General features: G+C 46.3%; 1 protein-coding gene across 1 annotated transcript in view; it reads left to right on the top strand.

The window, feature by feature from the left end:
- LOC308372302 (leucine-rich repeat transmembrane neuronal protein 4) overlaps positions 1-19,820 on the top strand; it is a gene marked incomplete at its 3' end in the record, with an annotated part of 90,874 nt that extends 71,054 nt beyond the window's left edge. Inside the window, exon 2 of the mRNA XM_080847459.1 lies at positions 19,497-19,820. Coding sequence (XP_080703585.1) covers positions 19,497-19,820 — 324 coding nt within the window. The remainder of the gene's footprint in view (positions 1-19,496) is intronic.
- Between the last annotated feature and the right edge of the window lie 1,990 nt (positions 19,821-21,810).

The raw sequence follows: 21,810 nt of genomic DNA, 5'->3' as shown, positions 1-21,810 counted from the left end.
AACCGTTCTTTCCCTTCTGTCTTCTCTCCTTTCCCCCTCCCCTCCCTTTATCTCCTCTATCTCTCCTCTCCTTTTCTCTCTTCTTTATCTTCCTTCATCTCCTCCTCCTCTTCTCTCCTCTCCTCCACTGACTGAATCTCTCCCACTGAAACTCCCTGCATGCTGACCTGTCTCAGCTCGACTCTTCAGTCTGCTGTATATTTCCACTAAAGATGTCCACTTCCAGAGATTTAGAGTTTAGGAAAAGGCAGCCTGAGACATTTCCCTTTGGTGCAGACGTGACCGGTGTGCACAAGGGAAAGGCTAACATTCTAATCTGCAGGGAGATCGAACCCGCTAGCATTTCCCCCTGTGAAGCTGAAGACACTGAAGACAATCAGCTCCAGTATAGTCTAATACTCATCAGTATTAGGGTTGGGGTTAGTCTAATACTCATCAGTATTAGGGTTGGGGCTAGTCTAATACTCATCAGTATTAAGTTTGGGCTTAGTCTAATACTTATCAGTATTGGGATTGGGCTTAGTCTAATACTCATCAGTATTAAGTTTGGACTTAGTCTAATACTTATCAGTATTGGGATTGGGCTTAGTCTAATACTCATCAGTATTAAGTTTGGGCTTAGTCTAATACTTATCAGTATTGGGATTGGGCTTAGTCTAATACTCATCGGTACTGAGGTTGGGATTTATTCTAATCAGGATTCTGATGGCAGTATTGGTCTTCCGGTTAGGCATGTTCTGATGGCAGTATTGGTCTTCCGGTTAGGCATGTTCTGATGGCAGTATTGGTCTTCCGGTTAGGCATGTTCTGATGGCAGTATTGGTCTTGCGATTAGGCGTGTCCTGAAGTGAGTACTTGTCTTGCAGCGAGGCATGTTCTGATGTCAGTATTGGTCTTGCAGTTAGCTATGTTCTGTGTGATCCCTGTGCAGGTAAAGAAGCACCACCATGACAGAGTGCAAAGTGAAACTGAAGTGCCTCTCAGGAAACTCTCAAATCACCCCCCCCCCCTCTCTCTCTCTCCACACCCTCCCTCTCTCTCTATCAATCTTCTGCTAAGGAAGCTGCCTTGTTTCAGACACATGGTTGTCATGGACACAGGCATGACATTGCTATGGAAACATGTGGGTAGAGGCAGGCATGGAGACAGAGGTGAGGAGATGGCAGATGCTGCCACTGAGAATGACCATGATCCCTCTCTCTCTGGTGACACCTGAGAGCACTGTGACCATGTGCCACTCTGTTGCCACGGGGACGAGCGACAATGGATCACAATGGAGAGGATGGCAGTGTGTGTGTGTGTGTCTGTGTGTGTGCCTGTGTGTGTGTGTGTGTGTGTGTGTGTGTGTGTGTCGTCTGTGTGTGTGTGTGTGTGTGTTTGTGTGTGTGTGTGTGTGTGTGTGTGTGTGTGTGTGTGTGTGGGAGGGGGGGGGGGCTTGTTGGGGTCTGGAAGGGCAGACACAGACTGGCAGGCTAATCAAAGTTTGCACCAAAAGTGTGTTTCAGGTCAGTCAGAGGTGTGTGAGGGTAGTCAAATGTGTGTGTCAGGATAGTCAAAGGATGGCAGTGCCTCTAGGCCATCTGCAGCTAAGTTGTCTGCTGCCAGGCATGGGTCTGAATTATTAACCTTGGCTTACATAAACTAACCTGTGTCAGAGCCCCATCCCAGTAAGCCTCCACTCAGCTAGCGTAGCTCACAGAGCCTTGCACTTGTGTAAGCTTCACCCCAGCCAGATGATCTCACCCAGCACCATATGGTGGTGGCAGTGCAGTCACGCCTGTGTGCGTCTAGGCTGGGGAGGGAGCCCCATCTCAGGCACAAGTGCTGGTTTTAGAGGATGCTTTTACTGTGCACAACACTTCTGGAGAGTTCCCTGCCTCCTGACAAAATCAAGACGTCAGAGCACATCAGCAATCTGACAGTATCTGTCCTCGGATCCTCTCAGAGTCCCACAGACCCAGGATGGTGCATTCACCCCTGCTCGGCTGCTGTCCACATACTATATAGGGGGACAGGGGAATCCTAAAATGTTGCAAGGCCTGTCTTTGACAGTATTAGTATTATGCCTCCCTTGGTTGAATATCACAATTTTTAGCGTTGACAGATTTTTCCAGTTGAGTTGCCGTGGTAAATGTGAAATTGTTGTATCCCATTGCATGTTTGAAAGCAGTGTGTATTTTTTCGCTTGTGTTTGTGTGTCATGTGTCATGTTTATGTGTTTGTTCTTGTGTGGTTGTATGTATGTATGCTCTGCCATTTGTGTGTTTATGTGTGTGTGTTCCCTCATGAGTGTGTGCCTGTGTGTGGGTTCTGCTGTGATTGTGTGTGTGTGTGTGTGTGTGTGTGTGTGTGTGTGTGTGTGTGCGCCTGTGTGTGGGTTCTGCTGTGATTATGTGTTTGTGTGTGTGTGTGTGTGTGTGTACATGTGTATACTGCCATGAGTGTGTGTGTGTTCGTGTGATGATTTGGCCCCGTGGGTGTCAGGGTTCACTGAGGGCCCTTATTAAAGTAGGCCCCCGAGTCACCTTCAGATTAGACTAATCAGACAAGAGGCCGCGGGTGCTTCTGCTGTGGGGACCAATTATACGCCAATCAGCCTCCACACCAGGGTGTTCTCCACCAATCACAGCTCAGTGTGTGAGTGGGCACCCCTCACTTGGCAATTGCCCTGCCAGGAGTACCACCGTGTGTGTGTGTGTGTGTGCGTCTGTGTATTTTGTGCATTGCTAATATGATAACTTTTGTTGTCAGGACGACCACCATGAGACCTCTGTAGTTAAAGTTTCTTTGTGTGTGTGTGTGTGTGTGTGTGTGTGTGTGTGTGTGTGTGTGTGTGTGTGTGTGTGTGTGTGTGTGTGTGTGTGTGTGTGTGTGTGTGTGTGTGTGTGTGTATATACAATTGAGAATGGAAGAGAAACAGAGAGTAAAGCTGTCTGGGTCCTGAGAAAGGAAGCAGGCCACTGATGTCTGAGTTCTGCCCACATTCCCAGCTGTGATGTGATGTGATGGGATGTCTGGCCTGTTTACTCCTTGCTCCACACACACACATACACACACACACACTAACACACACACACACACACACACACACACACACCACGCTCTGTCTGTCTGGGCAGAGGCCTTAACACCAGCACTAAAATCACAATCCTGCTGCCAGAGCTGGAGCTATGCAGAGAAGCTGCATTGGCAATGTGTGTGTGTGTGTGTGTGTGTGTATGTGTGTGTGTGTTTTATTTGTGAGTGTTGGTGGATGGTGATGGCATGACTAGGTTTTGGAGGATAAGGCTGCCTGGAGGGGTATAATTTCCACCGTTCCCACAGAACCATGACGAGGGGAGAATGTGTGTGTGTTAGAGACAAGAAGAGAAAGTGTGTGTGGTGGTGTGTGCCCCCAGTGAGTGTGGACAGGCAGCTCATGTCCATGCCAGCCATGAGGGGGCAGCTGTCTGCCTGGCATGTTTTCCTCACTCCCTATGTGTGTGTGTGTGTGTGTGTGTGTGTGTGTCTTCCACGTCAGGGTGCTTCAGTGGCTGGTGAGGGGTGAGTGTCTCTGACAGCGTCAGCGTGCAGTGATGCTCCTCTGCCAGCCCTTCCCTACCCTGCCCATCACTGCCCGTAGCTGCCCATCGTCTTGATGTTAGTAACTGTGCCACTTAGATGCCAGCGTGCCACTGCTGGGTACTGGGGGGCAGATGTGTTGCCCTGGTATGGGTGCAGAGGGCAGATGTGTTGCCCTGTCCTAATCCCTGAGGACTTTTTTTTAATTCTGGCATCTAAATGCACAATATTCCCGCAGTTTGAGACAGGAACAGAAAGCCTATACCAACACCCTATACTCAAGCAACAGACTACCAGCAACAGAAAACAAGATCATTAACAAACCAATGGCACAACCAGACTAGATCAATTCTATTAATAATTATTTGTCAGCATCAAGTAAAAACTTAATTTTGGTGGACAGAACGTTATATTATATTGTAGTGTTTCTGCTTATTCACATCCAGAATTGATATGGATCAGCTAAGGGAATGCAAGTTATTTATGTGCACAATAGCGTGGATGGTGTTGTAGATTAACATAAGGCTAAATATAATGAAAGCAAAACTGCTGGGTGCTGGGGGAGAAATGTTGCCCTGACATGGGTACTGGGGCAGATCCGCCCAGGGCAAATTACAGTGGTGGGGTTAAAGGGGACAGTAAGGTTCCGTTGCCACCCTGTGTCCGGCTCACAGCGGCATCCATCCCCGGCTGCGTCACCACGGTGACTGAGCAGAGATGTGGCAACGCTGCCCTGGCAACCAGCAGCTGCAGGAGCAGCAGACACCCCGCCCACCTCCCTATTTGAGGAAAGCAGCTCTGACACACCAGAGACACGCCAACACGCCAGAACCACTGCAGATCCCGCTCAGACCAGCCAGCACACACACACTCCAGTGGAGTGGGTGTTGGTTAGAATGTGTGTGTGGTGTGTGTGTGTGTGTGTGTGTGAGTGTGTGTGTGTGTGTGTGTGTGTGTGTGTGTGTGTGTGTGTGTGTGTGTGTGTGTGTGTGTGTGTGTGTGTGTGTGTGTGTGTGTGTGTGTGTGTGTGTAAATGAATCTGCAGGTGATGACGCAGCAGAAATATCATTAGCACCATCTCCATCAGATTGACACAGCATATGTTCTTCAGTCATCCTCCTGAGGTGTGTGTGTGTGTGTTTGTAAGTGTGTGTGTATGGATTTGAAGTGATTGGATAGCATGTTGGACTCCGTCCACTGGTGCTGTTGTCACTTCATCAGAGTGCTTTGCTTCGCCTACCCTGAGGAGCGTGAAATCACACTGCTGTGCCATATCCTACACACGCACACGCACACGCACACGCACACACACACACACACACACAGACACACACACACACACACACACACACACACACACACAAACACACACACACAAATGTTTCTCTCTCTCTCTCTCTCTCTCTATCTCTTTCTCACACATACACTCAAACACACAGATCCCTGCTCGGCCTTGGCTTTTGGAGAACTGTCATTTTCCCCTTTTGTATCTAAACAAACAAACACACACACATAAAACAGAGGGAGGGAGAGTGTGTGTCACTTCACCACTGACATGACCTAAGCAGAATACTTGATAACGGAATCTAGAGGAGACTGGTCACAAATCAGAGCTGGCATCCAGACCTGTTTTAGTTCCCTGTGTGGAAATGCCCATATCCTGCTGAGGAGGGGAGTGTTGTGACGGTCCAGTGTCTATCTGGAAACGTCCATATTGTGCTGTGATGGTCCAGTTTGTTTGCTAAGGTGAGTCACGGGCGAGGAGTAGGCCAGTGGGAGATATTGTTTTCATTGGCTAAGAGAGGTAATGCCTTCATTAGATGAGAGATTGTGCCGATGTGATTGTCACTACAGATGAGTATGTGCTCTGACTGCCATGCCATCAAGCCTGGCTCTTTGGTGATGCGGTCAGAGCGCATGTTTGGCACCCTGTAGACCCCGGTTTGAGTCCGGGTGGGGTGACCACACTCTCCCTTTGCTACAGAGATGTCATGTCTGCATTTACTGGATATTGGGCCAATGTCTTCACTGGGTAAGAGAGGTAATGTTATATCCCTGCTGGAGGTGCGATATCTCTGTATATCTGAGCATTTCTGTAGTGGGACTAAAAAGGGTAATGTGTTCATTAGATAAAATAAATAATGTCTCCATTGATTGAGAGAGGTTTTGTGTTCTTTGGCTGAGAGAGGTTATATTTATAGTGGGTAAGGGAGGTTATCTCTATAGTGGGTAAGGGAGGTTATCTCTATAGTGGGTAAGGGAGGTTATCTCTATAGTGGGTGAGGGAGGTTATCTCTATAGTGGGTAAGGGAGGTTATCTCTATAGTGGGTAAGGGAGGTTATCTCAATAGTGGGTAAGGGAGGTTATCTCTATAGTGGGTAAGGGAGGTTATCTCTATAGTGGGTAAGGGAGGTTATCTCTATAGTGGGTAAGGGAGGTTATCTCTATAGTGGGTAAGGGAGGTTATCTCTATAGTGGGTAAGGGAGGTTATCTCAATAGTGGGTAAGGGAGGTTATCTCTATAGTGGGTAAGGGAGGTTATCTCTATAGTGGGTAAGGGAGGTTATCTCTATAGTGGGTAAGGGAGGTTATCTCTATAGTGGGTAAGGGAGGTTATCTCAATAGTGGGTAAGGGAGGTTATATCTATAGGGGGTAAGGGAGGTTATCTCTATAGTGGGTGAGAGAGTTAAGCCCTTTGCTTTATCTGAGCTTGTATGGCTCTGATGAGATCAAAGTCTCCCATGGTTGTCTTTGATAGGTTAACAGCCAATGAGTAACAGCATGAGAGCAGCTCCAGGCATAGGGCTGCTACAAACACCCAACACCCTCTATTAAAACCCATTAAAGATTCCCTCTACAAACACCCACTACAGTTACCCACTAAAAACACCCTCTACAAACGACCACTACAAACACCCTTTACAGACACCCACTAAAAAAACACCCTCTACAAACGACCACTACAAACACCCTTTACAGACACCCACTGCAAACACCCTCTGCAAACACTCTCCAGGCGGATGTCTACTGGCGCCGGACATTGGGAAGACGAATTATCACAGCTCTCATGACCCAGCTTTCTATGATGTGTGTGGCCCAGATTGTTGTTAGTGTGCTCTGTGAGGTGTGTGAGGCCCAGTGAGCTCTCTAAAGTGTGTGAGGCCCAGTGAGCTCTCTAAAGTCTGTGAGGCCCAGTGAGCTCTCTAAAGTCTGTGAGGCCCAGTGAGCTCTCTAAAGTCTGTGAGGCCCAGTGAGCTCTCTAAAGTGTGTGAGGCCCAGTGAGCTCTCTAAAGTGTGTGAGGCCCAGTGAGCTCTCTAAAGTGTGTGAGGCCCAGTGAGCTCTCTAAAGTGTGTGAGGCCCAGTGAGCTCTCTAAAGTCTGTGAGGCCCAGTGAGCTCTCTAAAGTCTGTGAGGCCCAGTGAGCTCTCTAAAGTCTGTGAGGCCCAGTGAGCTCTCTAAAGTCTGTGAGGCCCAGTGAGCTCTCTAAAGTGTGTGAGGCCCAGTGAGCTCTCTAAAGTCTGTGAGGCCCAGTGAGCTCTCTAAAGTCTGTGAGGCCCAGTGAGCTCTCTAAAGTCTGTGAGGCCCAGTGAGCTCTCTAAAGTGTGTGAGGCCCATTGTGGATTGTGATGCACAGCCACAGCAGAGAGCAGAGAGTCTATAGGGAGGTCCCCTGGGTGCCAATTAGCATTGTGAAGCACATATGTGTGTTTCACTCTTAAGGTATCAAACCCAGTCCATGTTCCTCTTTATTGAAGACACAGCAAACGTTCTGGGGTAATGCAAGTTCAGTCAGGACAACTTGCCTGGCGCGCTACTGAGATTTATTAAGACAGCAGGCTTGTCTCTGCGACTTAGATCTGCTTTACGTCTGTACCGCTACTGCACCAAGTAGTCAAGGGAAGATGAACACCCCCGCACACACACACACACACACACACACACACACACACACACACACACACACACACACACACACACACACACACACACACACACACACATAAAGCAGAGGTGGGAATGGGAAGTTGATCAAGGGCAGACCAGCATGCAGTCTAGTGATGCACGGGTGAATGACACATTTGAAAGACTGGGTAAAATTCCATAGAAGCCACAGAAGGTTAGAGCATTCCACCACTGGATGTTCAGGTCATTAAAAGCATTCACAGTGTGTGTGTGTGTGTGTGTGTGTGTGTGTGTGAGAGAGAGAGCGAATGGGAGAGAGTTTATATTCACTTACGATTCAGCAATTTAGCTAAGAGGCATTTACTTTATTGCCATGTTCTAATCCACCCAGCACTATTAACAGTAATGCCATAATGATTATTGCAGACATTTCATTTTCCTCCCTGAGGATGTTTCCAACACAAGGTGCATTATTATGTCTCCTGATGCCATTAGCTCCTCAATCTATTCTATCTACTTATACTGTATGTGTGTTTTGTGTGCACTGTTGTTGGTGTGTGTGTGTGTGTATGTGTGTGTGTGTGTGTGTGTGAGAGAGTATATATGTGTTTGTTTGCAGGTGTAATCTGTAATTACCCACAGTCGTCCTTGTTTCATGTCTCTGTCTTAGATTGAAGCCATTTGTTTCACTTTGTCTGGAACTCTGTGTTCTGGATTTGTTTTTTATGTATGACAGTATTTACTTCAGTATTTTTCTGAATTATATTAACTCCTCTGGTGATAACATGCACACAAACACACACACCTACACACACACACACACACACACACACACACACACACACACACACACACACACACACACACACACACACACACACACACACACACACCCTCAGGGATCTTTAGTAATGACCTGGATGTTTCTCCCCTTCCTCTCACCTCCTGCAGGATTCTTTGTACGGATGAAAGCACACACCCCCTCATTAATTCTGCACTCTACAATCCATCATAATTACCCACAAATAAGTCGTTGTTATTGCTTTAATTTAGATTAGTGGCTCAGGCATACACTCTAAAGAACACTCAAACAAGCGTGCAGTCACACACATAAACCCTGTACTCGGGCACACACACACACACACACACACACACACACACACACACACACACACACACACACATACACACAAACGCTCACATTAAAAAAACACAGATACAAGCACACAAATATACACAGGGTCACAGATAGACTGACACACATACACACACACATGCATTCACCTGCACACACGCACACACTTCCTGTGCACACTCACAGTATGCTCTCTCGTGCAGTCTGCTGGCCCGGTGTGGTTCCTGCCTAATGCAATCAGCCAGCCAGCAGTAAAGGCAGTGTAATTACAGCAGTCTCTCTGCTCTCTCTCTCTGTTTCACACATTCACAACCTCTATTCTCCCCATCTCACTTCTCTTCTCCAATCATCAAATGAAACTGGGTTCATGTTGTCAGTTGTGAGGATGGATAAGATTAAAATACCTCTGCTTTCTAATGCTTCTATTTCCACAACCACAGATATCATGGTGTACAGTTACCAGCCAATTCCACAGATTTTCAGTTATACAGAGGAAAATATGTTAAATTCCTTGTGCTATTGGTTGGGCACTTCACACAGCAGCCAATCCTCTCACTGTTTCATGCAAGTTCTCAGCAACCCAACAATCTAAACGAACACGCATAGCATCTGCCAAACCATAACTCTTGAGCTGCAGGATTGCATTGAATTACATTTGAATTTGTGGGAAAGTGTTGCTGTTCATTTCAGTTTAGGTAGCTAGCTAGTTATCTCTGGGTTGCTAGGTGATTGGGCCGTTTTGAAGCTAAAAAAACAGTGACTGCAATTATGTATCATTTGTTTCAGCAACGTGTCTTGAGTGGTGTCATCAACACCCTCACTCCGGACATTGACCTGCTTCATTCACTCATGGGCTCAATCAGACATTACACAGGCTCTGTACTTGGGAGCTGGCAGGACAAAGTCTGTTTAATACACGGTCCAAGTGATTCTGACAATTGTGTTCTTACATACAGCTGGGTAATGTCAAGAGTTTAGAGGTCTGGGGCCGTATTCACAAAGCTTTTTATCTTACCACTAAGAGTGCTCCTAACTCGCGCTAAAACATTTTACGTAGGAGTAATTTCTTAAAAGTGATTCACAACGCCTCTGAGACCTACTCATACTAAGGATAATACAAACTCCTAAGCTTAAGATAAAAGCACCGTTGCTATGGATGACGTCAATTCTCATGCACAAATTTAGAATGGGGGGGGGACGGTGATTGATTGTTGACAGGCTCTCTCATTAAAAACTCATTCGTGACGTCCCTCTAACAATCCCACTATATCAACTGAAAATAAGAGAATAACCTAGCCTTCAAATTAAGTCATATTAAATAGTTATGGACAGTGCAGTTAGCAGAATGCACACGCATGATGACAAGTTTGTGCATCCAACGGGAATGACACTTTGCACGTTAAGAGAAAGCGATCAATATAAAATATGGCAATTGCATGTAATCAAGGCAGTAATTAAAGCACCCAGCAAACTGTTAGGCTATTATATTTCCAGCCCTTGACCACTTCAAATATCAGCACATACGGCCCTTCAAGCCCTCCAATCTTAATTGATCAAAGCGAAACGAACGTGAAACGTAACCTAAGCGAAAGCCTACTGTCCCAGGACCAATAGCCACTGTCAACCCAGCGGCATCCAGCTGGTAAGCTCTCAAAAACCTGCTGCAGACCGCTCTCCGTTGAAATGCACGAGTCATCGGTACATCCAGGCCACGGTGGACGAAAACGTCCTCATCTTTTGATGGGGCAATTATTGTAATGTTTGTCCCGTCACTGGACATTCCTGCGATCGCCATGGAATTTACTTTGATCTTGTGTAATAGGCGATTGTCCAAAGGCAACCGGATAAACTGTTGGATGATGTGGGGTCTACACTGCGTTGATAGTTTGATGAATTAAACGGCTGACTGATGATTCCCAGTGTCGTCATTTGCGTTTTCCGCAAAGCCAAATAGGCTATCTTTATGTTTCCAAACATTTCACTTCGGGACACATCGTTGTTTAAAGGCGTCATTGCATCCCGCAATGCACCCCTAATTCTACGACAATATTAATACCTTCACGGTTTAAGCAATGTCTTTTATCAATTCCAAGTCGGCTGCAGCCATCTTACGATTTTTTGTGAATAAGTCTTAATGACTTAGGAGTCCTCATGAGGAGTTTTAAGCAGTCTTAGACTTAGGTGCTACTTTTAGGGATAAAATACTTTGTGAATTGCTCTTAGTAAAAAAAATAGGAGTCCTAAATTTAAGACTGACAAGCCCATTATTTTTAGGAGTTTCTCCTAAATTCGCTACTTATGAGCTACTTTTAGCCCTAAGATTCTTTGTGAATACGGCCCCTGGTAGTGTGGTCGTATTTTGTGTTATTATAAGTGCTGAGGGGAACTTGGGTGAAAATCGTCACCCTGTCTGCAGATCATGCAGAAAGAAAATAGCAATGGATGGGGGCAACACTTCCAGTCTTATGAGTCAATTCTGTGACAACCAGCCACTAGCTCATAGTGGGAAAAAAGGTTCATTAGCAAGCCAAAGAATTCTGGTCAAGCACGACCAGTGCTGCTAAATCTACTTAAGCATAGAATGTGAAGAAATGTCTTTTTTGTTGGCAGTTTTCTTATCTGCAATATGCACAAAGTGCAGTTGCCTCTCATGACACATTCTGCCACCGTTAATGCTAAGACACATTGGGCATGTGCCGGCTATGTTATTATTTTAATGTCCATGCAGGAGGAAATGGGCATACTGCTGCTAAGTTTGTGGCTTTCAATATAAAACTTATCAGTGTATGACTACTTTTTTTTAGCACATTTTAAAAATACCGTGACAATACTGATAACCATGTTTATTTGAATCACTATAATAGTGATGTAATGTAATGACTGTAATTAGATAGAATTATGCACATAGACTCTGGATAGCACCATATATGTCATTGTGCCAGTGGACTGGTTACTATGGCCCCTACCATATTATAATATTGTTGTTTTCAGTATACTGTAGTTACAGTATACCATATATATCAATGTGCCCGGGACATTGTCAGCTGTACCAGGGCTGCTGTGCTGTGCTGGTAAAAATAAACGTTAGCCCTCGAAGCTTCAAGCTGGATGAGATGACACGCTCAAGCTGTTTTAAGTTGTTGGAGTATGAGGCATTATGAAGTGGAAAGGCTGAATGATTAGAAGCTTTGCTGGACTCATGTTGAGAGAGAGGGAGGGAGAGAGAGAGAGAGAGAAAAGAGAGAATCCCTGCGGGTAAAAAGAGCAATCAGGGCCCAGTCGCATCCTGATGCAGCCGCCTGAGGGAGGGGCAGAGGCTGCTGATCGATCGCCTCTGGAAGCAGCGTCTCCAAACAGCCCACTAGACTGCAGTGATTCATTTATCAACAACAAGGAGACAGCCTGTCAGACTGACTGACTGAAAAAGTGAGGAGGGGAAAGAAAGAGAGAGAGAGAGAGAAGGGTGGGCACTGAAGGAATGATGCATTCACTGAAAGGAAGAGAGGGACTGAAGGAGAGAGAGAGAGAAAATCAAAGTAAGACAGAAAAGAGTAATAGAGAGAGGGAGGGAGAGAGAGAGAGAGAGGAGCAGTGAGACAGAGACTGACAGAGAGAGTGAGAGAGAGAAAATCAAAGTAAGACAGAGAAAGAGAGAGAGAGAGAGAGGAGCAGTGAGACAGAGACTGAGGGAGTGAGTGAGAGAGAGAGAGAGAAACTCAAAGTAAGAGAAAGGAACTGGCAGTGACATACTGTAGAAAGAGTGGGAGGTTGAGAGAGACACAGAGAGATGGCCGCAGAGTTGGATGCTGTGTCTGATTATTCCTCTTCTATGGTGCAGCCTGACCCCCCTCCCCTCTCCTCACACTTGGGATCAAGTCCACAGAGGACACACAACCAACAAGGCTCTTTTAAATGTGCTTATCTCCCTCTGGAACGAAATACTGTTTTCTGATTGGCTAATGGGGTGTACATTAAGTTCGTGGAACCACACACCTTGGACGTAGTCCCAGTAGAAAAGTTAAATCGGCGTTCCATATCAATGCTCTTGAATGGTTACCATTGACAACCAACGTAACGTTTTTTTTTCTTCAGAAAACGCACTACTTTCTCTAACGGGAGCACTAGGCTTCAAATTAAGAATTCATCAGGTTATTATGCATATTAAGTTTCCTGAAGATAAAGGAAATTCTAAATAATAATAATAATAAAAAAAAATTTGGATGTTGTAAACGGGAGATAAGCGGGATAACGGGGGGGGGGGCAGGGACATGAGGCAGCGTGAAATGATAGGTGCAGAGTGATGGAGAGAGAAAGCAGCATAGAGCGAAAAAGAAGCGCTCGCTCTCTCTCTATATATCTATACAGAGAATTTGAAATTTGGTAGAGAAGTTGTCAGTAGTTTATAGAATAAAAATTATATTTTCATTTTACTCTTAAAACCAGAGAAATTGATTTTTTTTTTTTTTTTTTTCGGAGCTGTATACTGTATATATATATCCGTCTATTGATCCATCCATTGCAACTCTGCTTTGCTTCTAAAAGTTTATCTTTAAAATCAGTTTAAAAAAATCCAAACACAGCATCAGTTCCAATGTCTCCAGTGTGTGTGTGTGTGTGTGTGTCAGTTGTGTTTATGTCCTCTGTGTGTTTGTGTGTGTGTGTGTTCTCAGGTGAAGTATCTGTGTGCATGGTATAGAGGATAAATTGAGTGTGTGTGTGGGATCTGTTCCATATGGGATGAATGTGTAAAGTCATGCATGATTACACCAACTGGGGTTTTATGTGTTCCTAAAGGCCACTGGGGATAGAGTTCAGATGGGTGTCCCTAAGCTCCACTGCCAATATATGAGGCTGGTTCTGTGTGTGTGTGTGTGTGTGTGTGTGTGTGTGTGTGTGTGTGTGTGTGTGTGTGTGTGTGTGTGTGTGTGTGTGTGTGTGTGTGTGGTTCTGAGCTTTTCAAGAATAATCACAATTGACCTTTACCACTAATCCGGCTCAGATGTGCAGAGACTATGGCATCGGATATCCCAATTGGCTTCTGTACACAGGGAGGGCAGGAGAGGGGATGAGAGAATAGGAGAGGGTAGGGTAGGAAAGCAGAGAAAAGAGAGGAGAGGAGAGAAGAGAAGAGAAAAGCAGAGAGGAGAGGAGAGGGTAGGCTAGAGAGTAGAGTTTAACTGTGTGATGTGGTGAGGAGGGGGTTTGGCTAGAGCTCACCTGTGTAATGAAGTGAGGAGGGGGGGGGGGTGGCTAGAGCTCAGCTGTGTGATGAAGTGAGGGGGGGTGTGAGTCTAGAGCTCACCTGTGTGATGATGTGAGGAGGGGGTTTGTGGGCTAGATGTCACCCATGCAGTGTATTGAGGATGGTGGCGTGACAAGTTCAGTGGTGAGTGGTGTGTTGCATTGGAGGGTATGTGTATAGCTTACCTGTGTTATGTGTTGAAGAGGTGTGTGTGTGTGTGTGTGTGTGTGTCTGTCTGTCTGTCTGTCTATGTGTGTGTGTGTGTGTGTGTCTGTGTGTGTGTGTGTAGAGTGACTGAATGGGCTTTGGGTTTTCTGTCTGTGGAAGTGCTTCCTCTCTGCAGGCACAGAGACAGACCTAAGAACGCAGAGTGTCATAAAGGGCACGGCTGCCAGTCAGAGCCAGCTCAGATCTGCATTTACATTTCATTTCCATCTCAACCAGTGAAATTAAACAGGAGGTTTTCATTTGACTTAAATGTCCATTAGAGAGAGGGAGAGAAAATGAAATTGATTTGAATGACAAGCGATAGAGGGGGAGGGAAAGAGAGAGATGGAGGGAGAAAGAGATAATCAGTTGTTTGAGTGCTTCAGACTGACAAAGAGGATATTGATGTGCTCGGGTATACAGAAGCAGCAATCTCTCTCTCTTTCTCCCTCTCTCTCTCTTTCTCCATCACTTATTTCTTTTATGCTTATTTATATTTGATGGTGCTTGTTTCGTCCCTCCCTCAGACATGTTTCTCAGCGGAGTGTGTTTGAGTGTGAGAGTGTATGAGAGTGTTTATGTATGAATCTGTGTGTGTGTGTGTGTGTGTGTGTGTGTGTGTGTGTGTGTGTGTGTGTGTGTGTGTGTGTGTGTGTGTGTGTGTGTGTGTGTGTGTGTGTGTGTGTGTCTGGTGGCTTCACTGTCACACGTGCCTGCCTGTGGTGCCACATCTGCGCCATCATCAGCTGCTAGCTACAGGCTCATCGTTTGATAGTACATACTCACACATGCACACTCACATAAAAACACATACTTTGACACACTCATAAACACCCCACATACAATACCCTTCACAATACACAAACACACATACACACATTATTCTCAGCCTTCCACTCAGAGGACTGTTATGAACTTTAGAGTAATTTCATCTGGATATTAAATGAGAGTTTTATTCCTTGTGGCAGCGAATGACACACTCTAAATCCATAATGTGGATTCTGCATGAAAAGTGCCAGTTTCTCAGTATGCCAATAACAGGAAAGCTTTAAAAATGAAAACAAATGCTCCCACAGCACATCCAGGACTGAAGCACAGCGTAGGTGTGTGTGCGAGCCGCTCTGTCCCGCATACGTACACACTCTCACACACACTCTCAGACACAACTGAGGTTCAGTCCGTGCCATTGTCCAAAAGGGGCTCCTCAGAGTCCTTGGAGTTTGTTTCTGTGGTTGCTATGCTGTTAACCTGGCAACTGTTCAAAGGCACATCAGCCATGTTCTTTGCAGAAGTAAACAGCAGTGAAATTAGACTGCATATTCATCAGACAGTGCAGCAGGAGTTTAACTCTGAACACAAAAACACACCCACACACTGACACATAATTACACACATACACACACAAACACACTGTCACATAATTACACACACACACACACACACACACACACCTACAGACACACACACGCACTGACTCACACTTCGGAATGTAACATTGTAAGTCAGTGAAATTGGTTTATGTTGGTGTGTGTAGCAGCAAGTGGTTCCTTCTGTAACTGCGTTTTGGAAGAAAAAAAGGCTGAGACCATAGCAGAACAGCTATGAAGGTGTAGAGAAACAGTTAGCCCAGGCCTGTTGGTTTTCAAACACAAACACACACACACACACACACAAAACACACACACACACACACACACACACACACACACATTTATGCAGGGCCACTAGTTGGTTAAATCCGTAAAACCTTTAGGAGTTCATATTTCATAATTGATCTGGAAGCAGACCAGAGAGCAGCAGTATGGAGGCAAGTGTGTGTGTGTGTGTGTATGTGTGTGTGTGTGTGTGTGTGTGTGTGTGGGTGTGCATAAGTGTGTCTGTTTTTTGTTTTTTTTCCTTTGTGCGAGTGTGTACATTTGTATCAGTGTGTGTACAGGTATGTGTGTGTGTATGTGTGTGTGTAGGGGGAGGTAGCTCCAGTAATCCTGTGAGTGCCCATAATGTAATGAGTTAGACCAGCTTAATGGGGTCCATTTTGAGAGAGTGTGGGAGAGTGCGTATGTGCATGTGCGCCTCTGCATGTATATGCAAGTGATTGCTTAGTGTTGTATGTATCAGTATCAGTATGCATGCTTGTGAGGGTATGTATGTGTTTGTGTATGTGTGTGTGTGTGTTTTTGTGCTTGCATGCCTGCGTGTGTGTGTATGTGTGTGTGTGCAGGTCTGCTGAGGTCTGTGTGCGGGCTGGTTGAAGTGTTGGCCCTTTGTTATTGCGCTGTTGTGTATGTTTACATAACTGTGACCATTAACTGGTGAATAATAAGGCTGGATGCTGGTGCTCTATAGGAATTTACAGCCCAGACTGCACTGCACTGTGGAACAGGTTCAGCACCAGATCAAGCCCAGAACAGAGTCAGAACAGGGCCAGATATGAGCCAGATCAGGTCAGATACTATCTGGGAGTGATTCTGTTCTTGTTTTCAAACCATTGATTGTGTTAAGATAAGAACAAAATAGCACAGAACAGCACAGAACAGCACAGAACAGCACAGAACAGCACAGAACAGCGCAGAACAGCGCAGCGCAGCGTAGAGAACAACACAGGAGGAGCTGCTGTGAATTGGGATGTCTACTCAACTAGACTCCAATCCTACACACACACACACACACACCAGAGTGAGGCTCTACGTTTGAGCGCACACACACACACACACACACACACACACACACACACACACACACACACACACACACACACACACACACACACACACACACACACACAAACAGGTGGAGTTCAGAGAGATGCAGCAGCCTGCTGGAATTGCTCCCTGACACAGACCATCTCGTTAGTCCCCAAAGAGGCAAATGGTGAGAGAAGAAGAGAGAGCAAGAGAGAGAGAGAGAGACATTGACAGAATGAGAGAGTGAGGCAGAGAGAGAGAGGCAGAGAGAGAGAGAGAGAGAGAGTGAGAGAGATTGAGACAGTGACAGAATGAGCAAGTGAGGCACAGAGAGAGAGGCAGACAGAGAAAGAAAGAGAGCCCTAGTGTGCTTTGTTGTTGTTTGTTTCTTTGTTGTTTCCTGTCATGAGCGTTTTTGTGAGAATCGCAATCATTTGTCATCGGCCTCTGACTCAGGGAAGCTTCATCACCGTGTGTGTTTGTATCGTTGTGTGTGTGATACTGTGTGTGTGTGTGCGTGCGGGGCATGTGTGCGCGGTTGTGCGTGCAATGCTGTGTGTCTGTGTGTGCGTGTAGCACAGCGAGAGCTATCAGGCGAGATGGCTCCTCACCCCACACTTCCTTTGCTAATTGGCTCCATTAGAGGGGTAAAGTCCCACTGCTGCGGGATGAGGAAGAGCTAGTGTAGAGAGAGAGAGAGAGAGAGAGAGAGAGAGAGAGGGGGAAAGAGAGGGAGAGGGAGAGAGAGACCGACTGGGACAGAGAGAGGGAGAGAGAAAGAGTGACTGGCGGGGATAGAGAGAGAGACTGACTGGGACAGAGAGAGAGAGAGAGACTGACTGGGACAGAGAGAGAGAGAGAGAGAGAGAGAGACTGACTGAGTGGGACAGAGAGAGAGAGAGAGACTGACTGGGACAGAGAGAGAGAGAGACTGACTGAGTGGAACAGAGAGAGAGAGATAGAGAGACTCCATCCGTTCACATGATGGCAGTACTCCGATTTCAGCCAAACCCAGACTTCTCTCTCCATGGGGTCTCCATGGGGGGTTTACTGCGTTATCTCACGGCACATGGCAGTGACAAATCCAGATCTTGGCCGCGTCAGTTCAAATCAAATGTGGAATGTTTACAAGCGGGCATCTGCTACCGTTGATTATACAGTAAATAAGTTGTAAAATGAAACAAAAACACACCACACTTAAAGTTGTATTAGTATTGATTGATTCACATCGATATAAATGGATTACATGACTAACAAGTGCTGGAAAAGAAATATGAAAATATTTGTTTCTCTCTCTCTTCTGTCCAAAACAGTTGCGTTTCAGTTTCAGTTTCAGTATTTCAACGTGAATGATAGGGAGCACAAGAACTGAGCCTCTAGCAGCAATTATCATATCATAGACATACAGTATATGATGCATGTATATGTCTATGGGCAGGATCTCAAGCACGTGCAAAAGTTGTTGTTGTCCAGTTGAAATCTAGATTCGAGAGTCACATGCGGGCGTTGTCCGATTTCCAGCGTAATCCGATCACTTATCTGGGGGTGTACATCGGATTGCAGTCGGACTTCAGTCGGATACAGGAAATCTAGATTTGGGGAGTCATATGAATTGGATCTTCGATTGAAATCGGACTACGCTCGGAAACTGGACACGTGTCCGCACTGACTGGGACAGAGAGAGGGGGAGAGAGAGAGAGACTAAGTGGTGGGACAGAGAGAGAGAGAGAGACTGGGACAGAGAGAGAGAGAGAGACTGACTGGGACAGAGAGAGGGGGAGAGAGAGAGAGACTGACTGGGACAGAGAGAGGGGGAGAGAAAGAGAGACTGACTGGGACAGAGAGAGAGAGCGAGAGAGAGAGAGAGACTGAGTGGGACAGAGAGAGGGAGAGAGAGAGAGAGAGACTGACTGGGACAGAGAGATTGGGAGAGAGAGAGAGACTGACTGGGACAGAGAGAGCAAGAGAGAGGCATAAGGCATGACACAGCAGCAGATCTTTGGAGTGTCCCTGACTCTGACATCAGTGTCACTAGACCAGATTGCTTTGTGACATGATACTCCGTGGGTGCATGGGAGCATAGCGTAGACACACTGGTTTATGACAGAGCGAGTGTGATATTTGTGCGTATGTTTGTGCGTATGTTTGTGTGCTAATGTGTGTGTGTTTGTGTGTGTGTGTGTGTTTTTGTATGTGTGTGTGTGTGTGTGTGTGTGTGTGTGTGTGTGTGTGTGTGTGTGTGTGTGTACAAGTACTGCTATAGGCTGATTCATGTTTTACACAGAAGGATATTTATTCATTAGTGTAGACAGAAAATCCCTCTGTAGCTTCCTGTCAACTTAGTGGGGATTCATAAATAATGTCTCCTCCTCGTCCTGAGCTACGACCAGGTTGCACTGTTATAGTGCTGTGTGCATCACTGTGGAATATAATTTTGAATTGTGGTTATTCACACTGACAATTGTGATCTGCCTAAGAACTGAGAATTCTTAATCAACAGTCGGGTTAAAGCAGATTCTAGTCATTATAGCTGTTTTTAAACATGGCTAATGCTAACATTTCTAACAATGCTAACCTTTCCTCTCTTTGTCTCTCTTTCCCCCCTGTCTTCTGTTACTCTTTCTTTCTTATCACCCGCTTTTCATTTTCTTGACATTCATCCATTCATCTCATTCACTCACTTACTTTTCTTTCTCCATCTCTCTCCATCCACCTCCCTCTTTTTCTCTCTCTCTCTCTCTCTCTCTGTGTCCCTGATGCAGGTCCCTCACCAGATGAGTACTCTGGCGTTCTACCGGTACGAGCAGCCCATAGTGGACTACTGTCAGGCCCACCAGCCTCTGCGGCTTCACGTGGGCTATGAGGGCCCCTCTCAGTGTCCCCCGCCGGGCCTGGAGCCCATGGAGCAGCTGGGGGTCCCCCCCATACGTGAGCGCAGCGCCATCCAGACCGTAGCACTGCCCGCCATCCCCCCAGTGGGCTCCCGCTCGCCCCCGCCACCCCTCAGGCCTGCCCCCGGAGAGACCCCCAGCATCCGTTACCCTACCACTGAGCGCACCCCCTCCGCCCTCACTTTCGGACGCTAGCGTGGTGAACGCGAGGCTGGTGAGTGCAGAGCGAGGCCCAGATGCTAAAGCTGGAGAAGACTGCAGGGAAGATTCCCACAGACGTGATTATCGCAGCCGGGATTATCACAGACGCGATTATCGCAGACAGGAATATCATAGATGGGATTATATCAAACATGAATATCTCAAACATGATTATCACAGGAATGATTATCGCCGACAAGATTATCTCAGATGGGATTATCGCAGACTTGATCATCACAGACAAGATTATATCAGATGAAATGATCAAAGACAGGTCTTTCTCAGACTTCCGTCTGTTTGGCTGGGGCTTTCTCATTTACAGGAAACTGCAGCCTCCAGTGAAAGAATCCTTCAAAACACAGCTCTGCAGACTGGCAGGAAATGGCTCCATCTGGGGGAGTTCAGCCTGTTCATTTTATGGGGTCTGATCGGTCTTCATCCTTTTGATTCCTTTTTGACAAAAGAACATTCTCCCTCCCGCCCTCCCTTCCTCCCCATGGATCCACAGACAGGGACGTGACACTGCGCGATGCGACATGATGGCGCTTTAAATGTTGCTTTGGTTACCATGGTTGCCACGCCGACCCCGCATCACATCTGCACCCCAGGACAGCAACTCTGAGGGCTGGATAATGAAATTGTACCCCTGCTGTGAGGAGAATGAAACGATGAGACAAAATGCGCAATAAACAAGGTTTCTGTCGAAAGGGTCGGAACTCATAGAAGGCTGACAGAGAGAGAGATAGAGAGAGAGATAGAGAGAGAGAGAGAGAGAGAATCCAGCTGAGGAGTGGAGAGAAATAAATTAATGTTTAGCAGAGCTCAAAGGCCTCTCGCTGTTCCTCTCATTATAAATGCAATGCAGCACTCATAAACACTGTCATTATTTGATTAAAAAGAGTGATTTGGTCAGGGATGATTGGTTATAAGATTGAAGGTAAAAATAACAAGTTGTTTTTTTAAATGTCAACTGTTAAATCTGATGTCTCACTTTTCAGCCGATGTACATGTGTACCAAAGATCAAGCTGTTGTTTTAAATGTACATAATGTTCTTTTGCTCTCTCTCGCTCTCTCTCTTTTTGAGTCCACCCTGCATGGACTTCATTTGTACACAGACTCATGTCTCCTTCTTGTTTCCACCCGAGATCCCACGGCTCAGAGCGTCACACACGCACACTCGGGGACAGTCTGAGGACAACCACAAACGTCCATCGGAGGAGAAGATTTCATAAAGACCTTCATCGTTAGCTCCTTTTAGATTCCTGTGTTTGCATTGCATGGGGTCACCTTAATTCTCCCGCTTTCTTCAAAATGTGATTTTCGATACACCACCCCACACTTTTGGAGAGAACCAGCTTAGTACCCTTAGTACTGATTTCCACAGGAGCTGTGTGTGTGTGTGGGTGTGCGTGTGTCAGGTGCATCATCAGAGGGTTTAAGGACACTGCCCTTTCTCATTCCTAACAGCCTACACCAAGGATCCTGCTGGACATTACTCGAAGGCTGGGCCCCCCTGTCATCCAACTTCTGAAACCTGACTCTAGAGGGGGGGGCCTCTCTCTCTCTCTCTCTCTCTCTCTCTCTCTCTCTGTCTCTCTCTCTCTCTCTCTCTCTCTCTCTCTCTCTCTCTGTCTCTGTCTCTCTCTCTCTCTCTCTCTCTCTCTCTCTCTCTCTCTCTCCACCACTCCTGAAGCAGACCGCAGGGGTCTATTTGAAAGAGGGGCCACAGACCTGTGAAGGGGTAATTGCCTGTAAACACAGATCCTTGTCACCCGCTGTGCCTGCGTGCTTGGACCCAACACCATGAATGTGAGGCACGCAGCTCTCTGTTTGCTCCTCTGAGGCCTGCCTGCTCCGTCCTGTCCGGCCCAGACACTTTTTTTTTTGTTTCGTTTTTTTTCTTCTGTGGACGTAAATGAGGCTGCGGGTGAGGCAGTGGTGTGCTGGATCAGATGACTGACAGTCTGGCGGTTCAGTCCTTCT

Source organism: Sprattus sprattus (assembly GCF_963457725.1).
Source record: "Sprattus sprattus genome assembly, chromosome: 11".
NCBI lineage: Eukaryota > Metazoa > Chordata > Actinopteri > Clupeiformes > Clupeidae > Sprattus > Sprattus sprattus.
The sequence above is the reverse complement of the archived record's forward strand: the minus strand, read 5'-3'. Positions and strand labels throughout refer to the sequence as shown.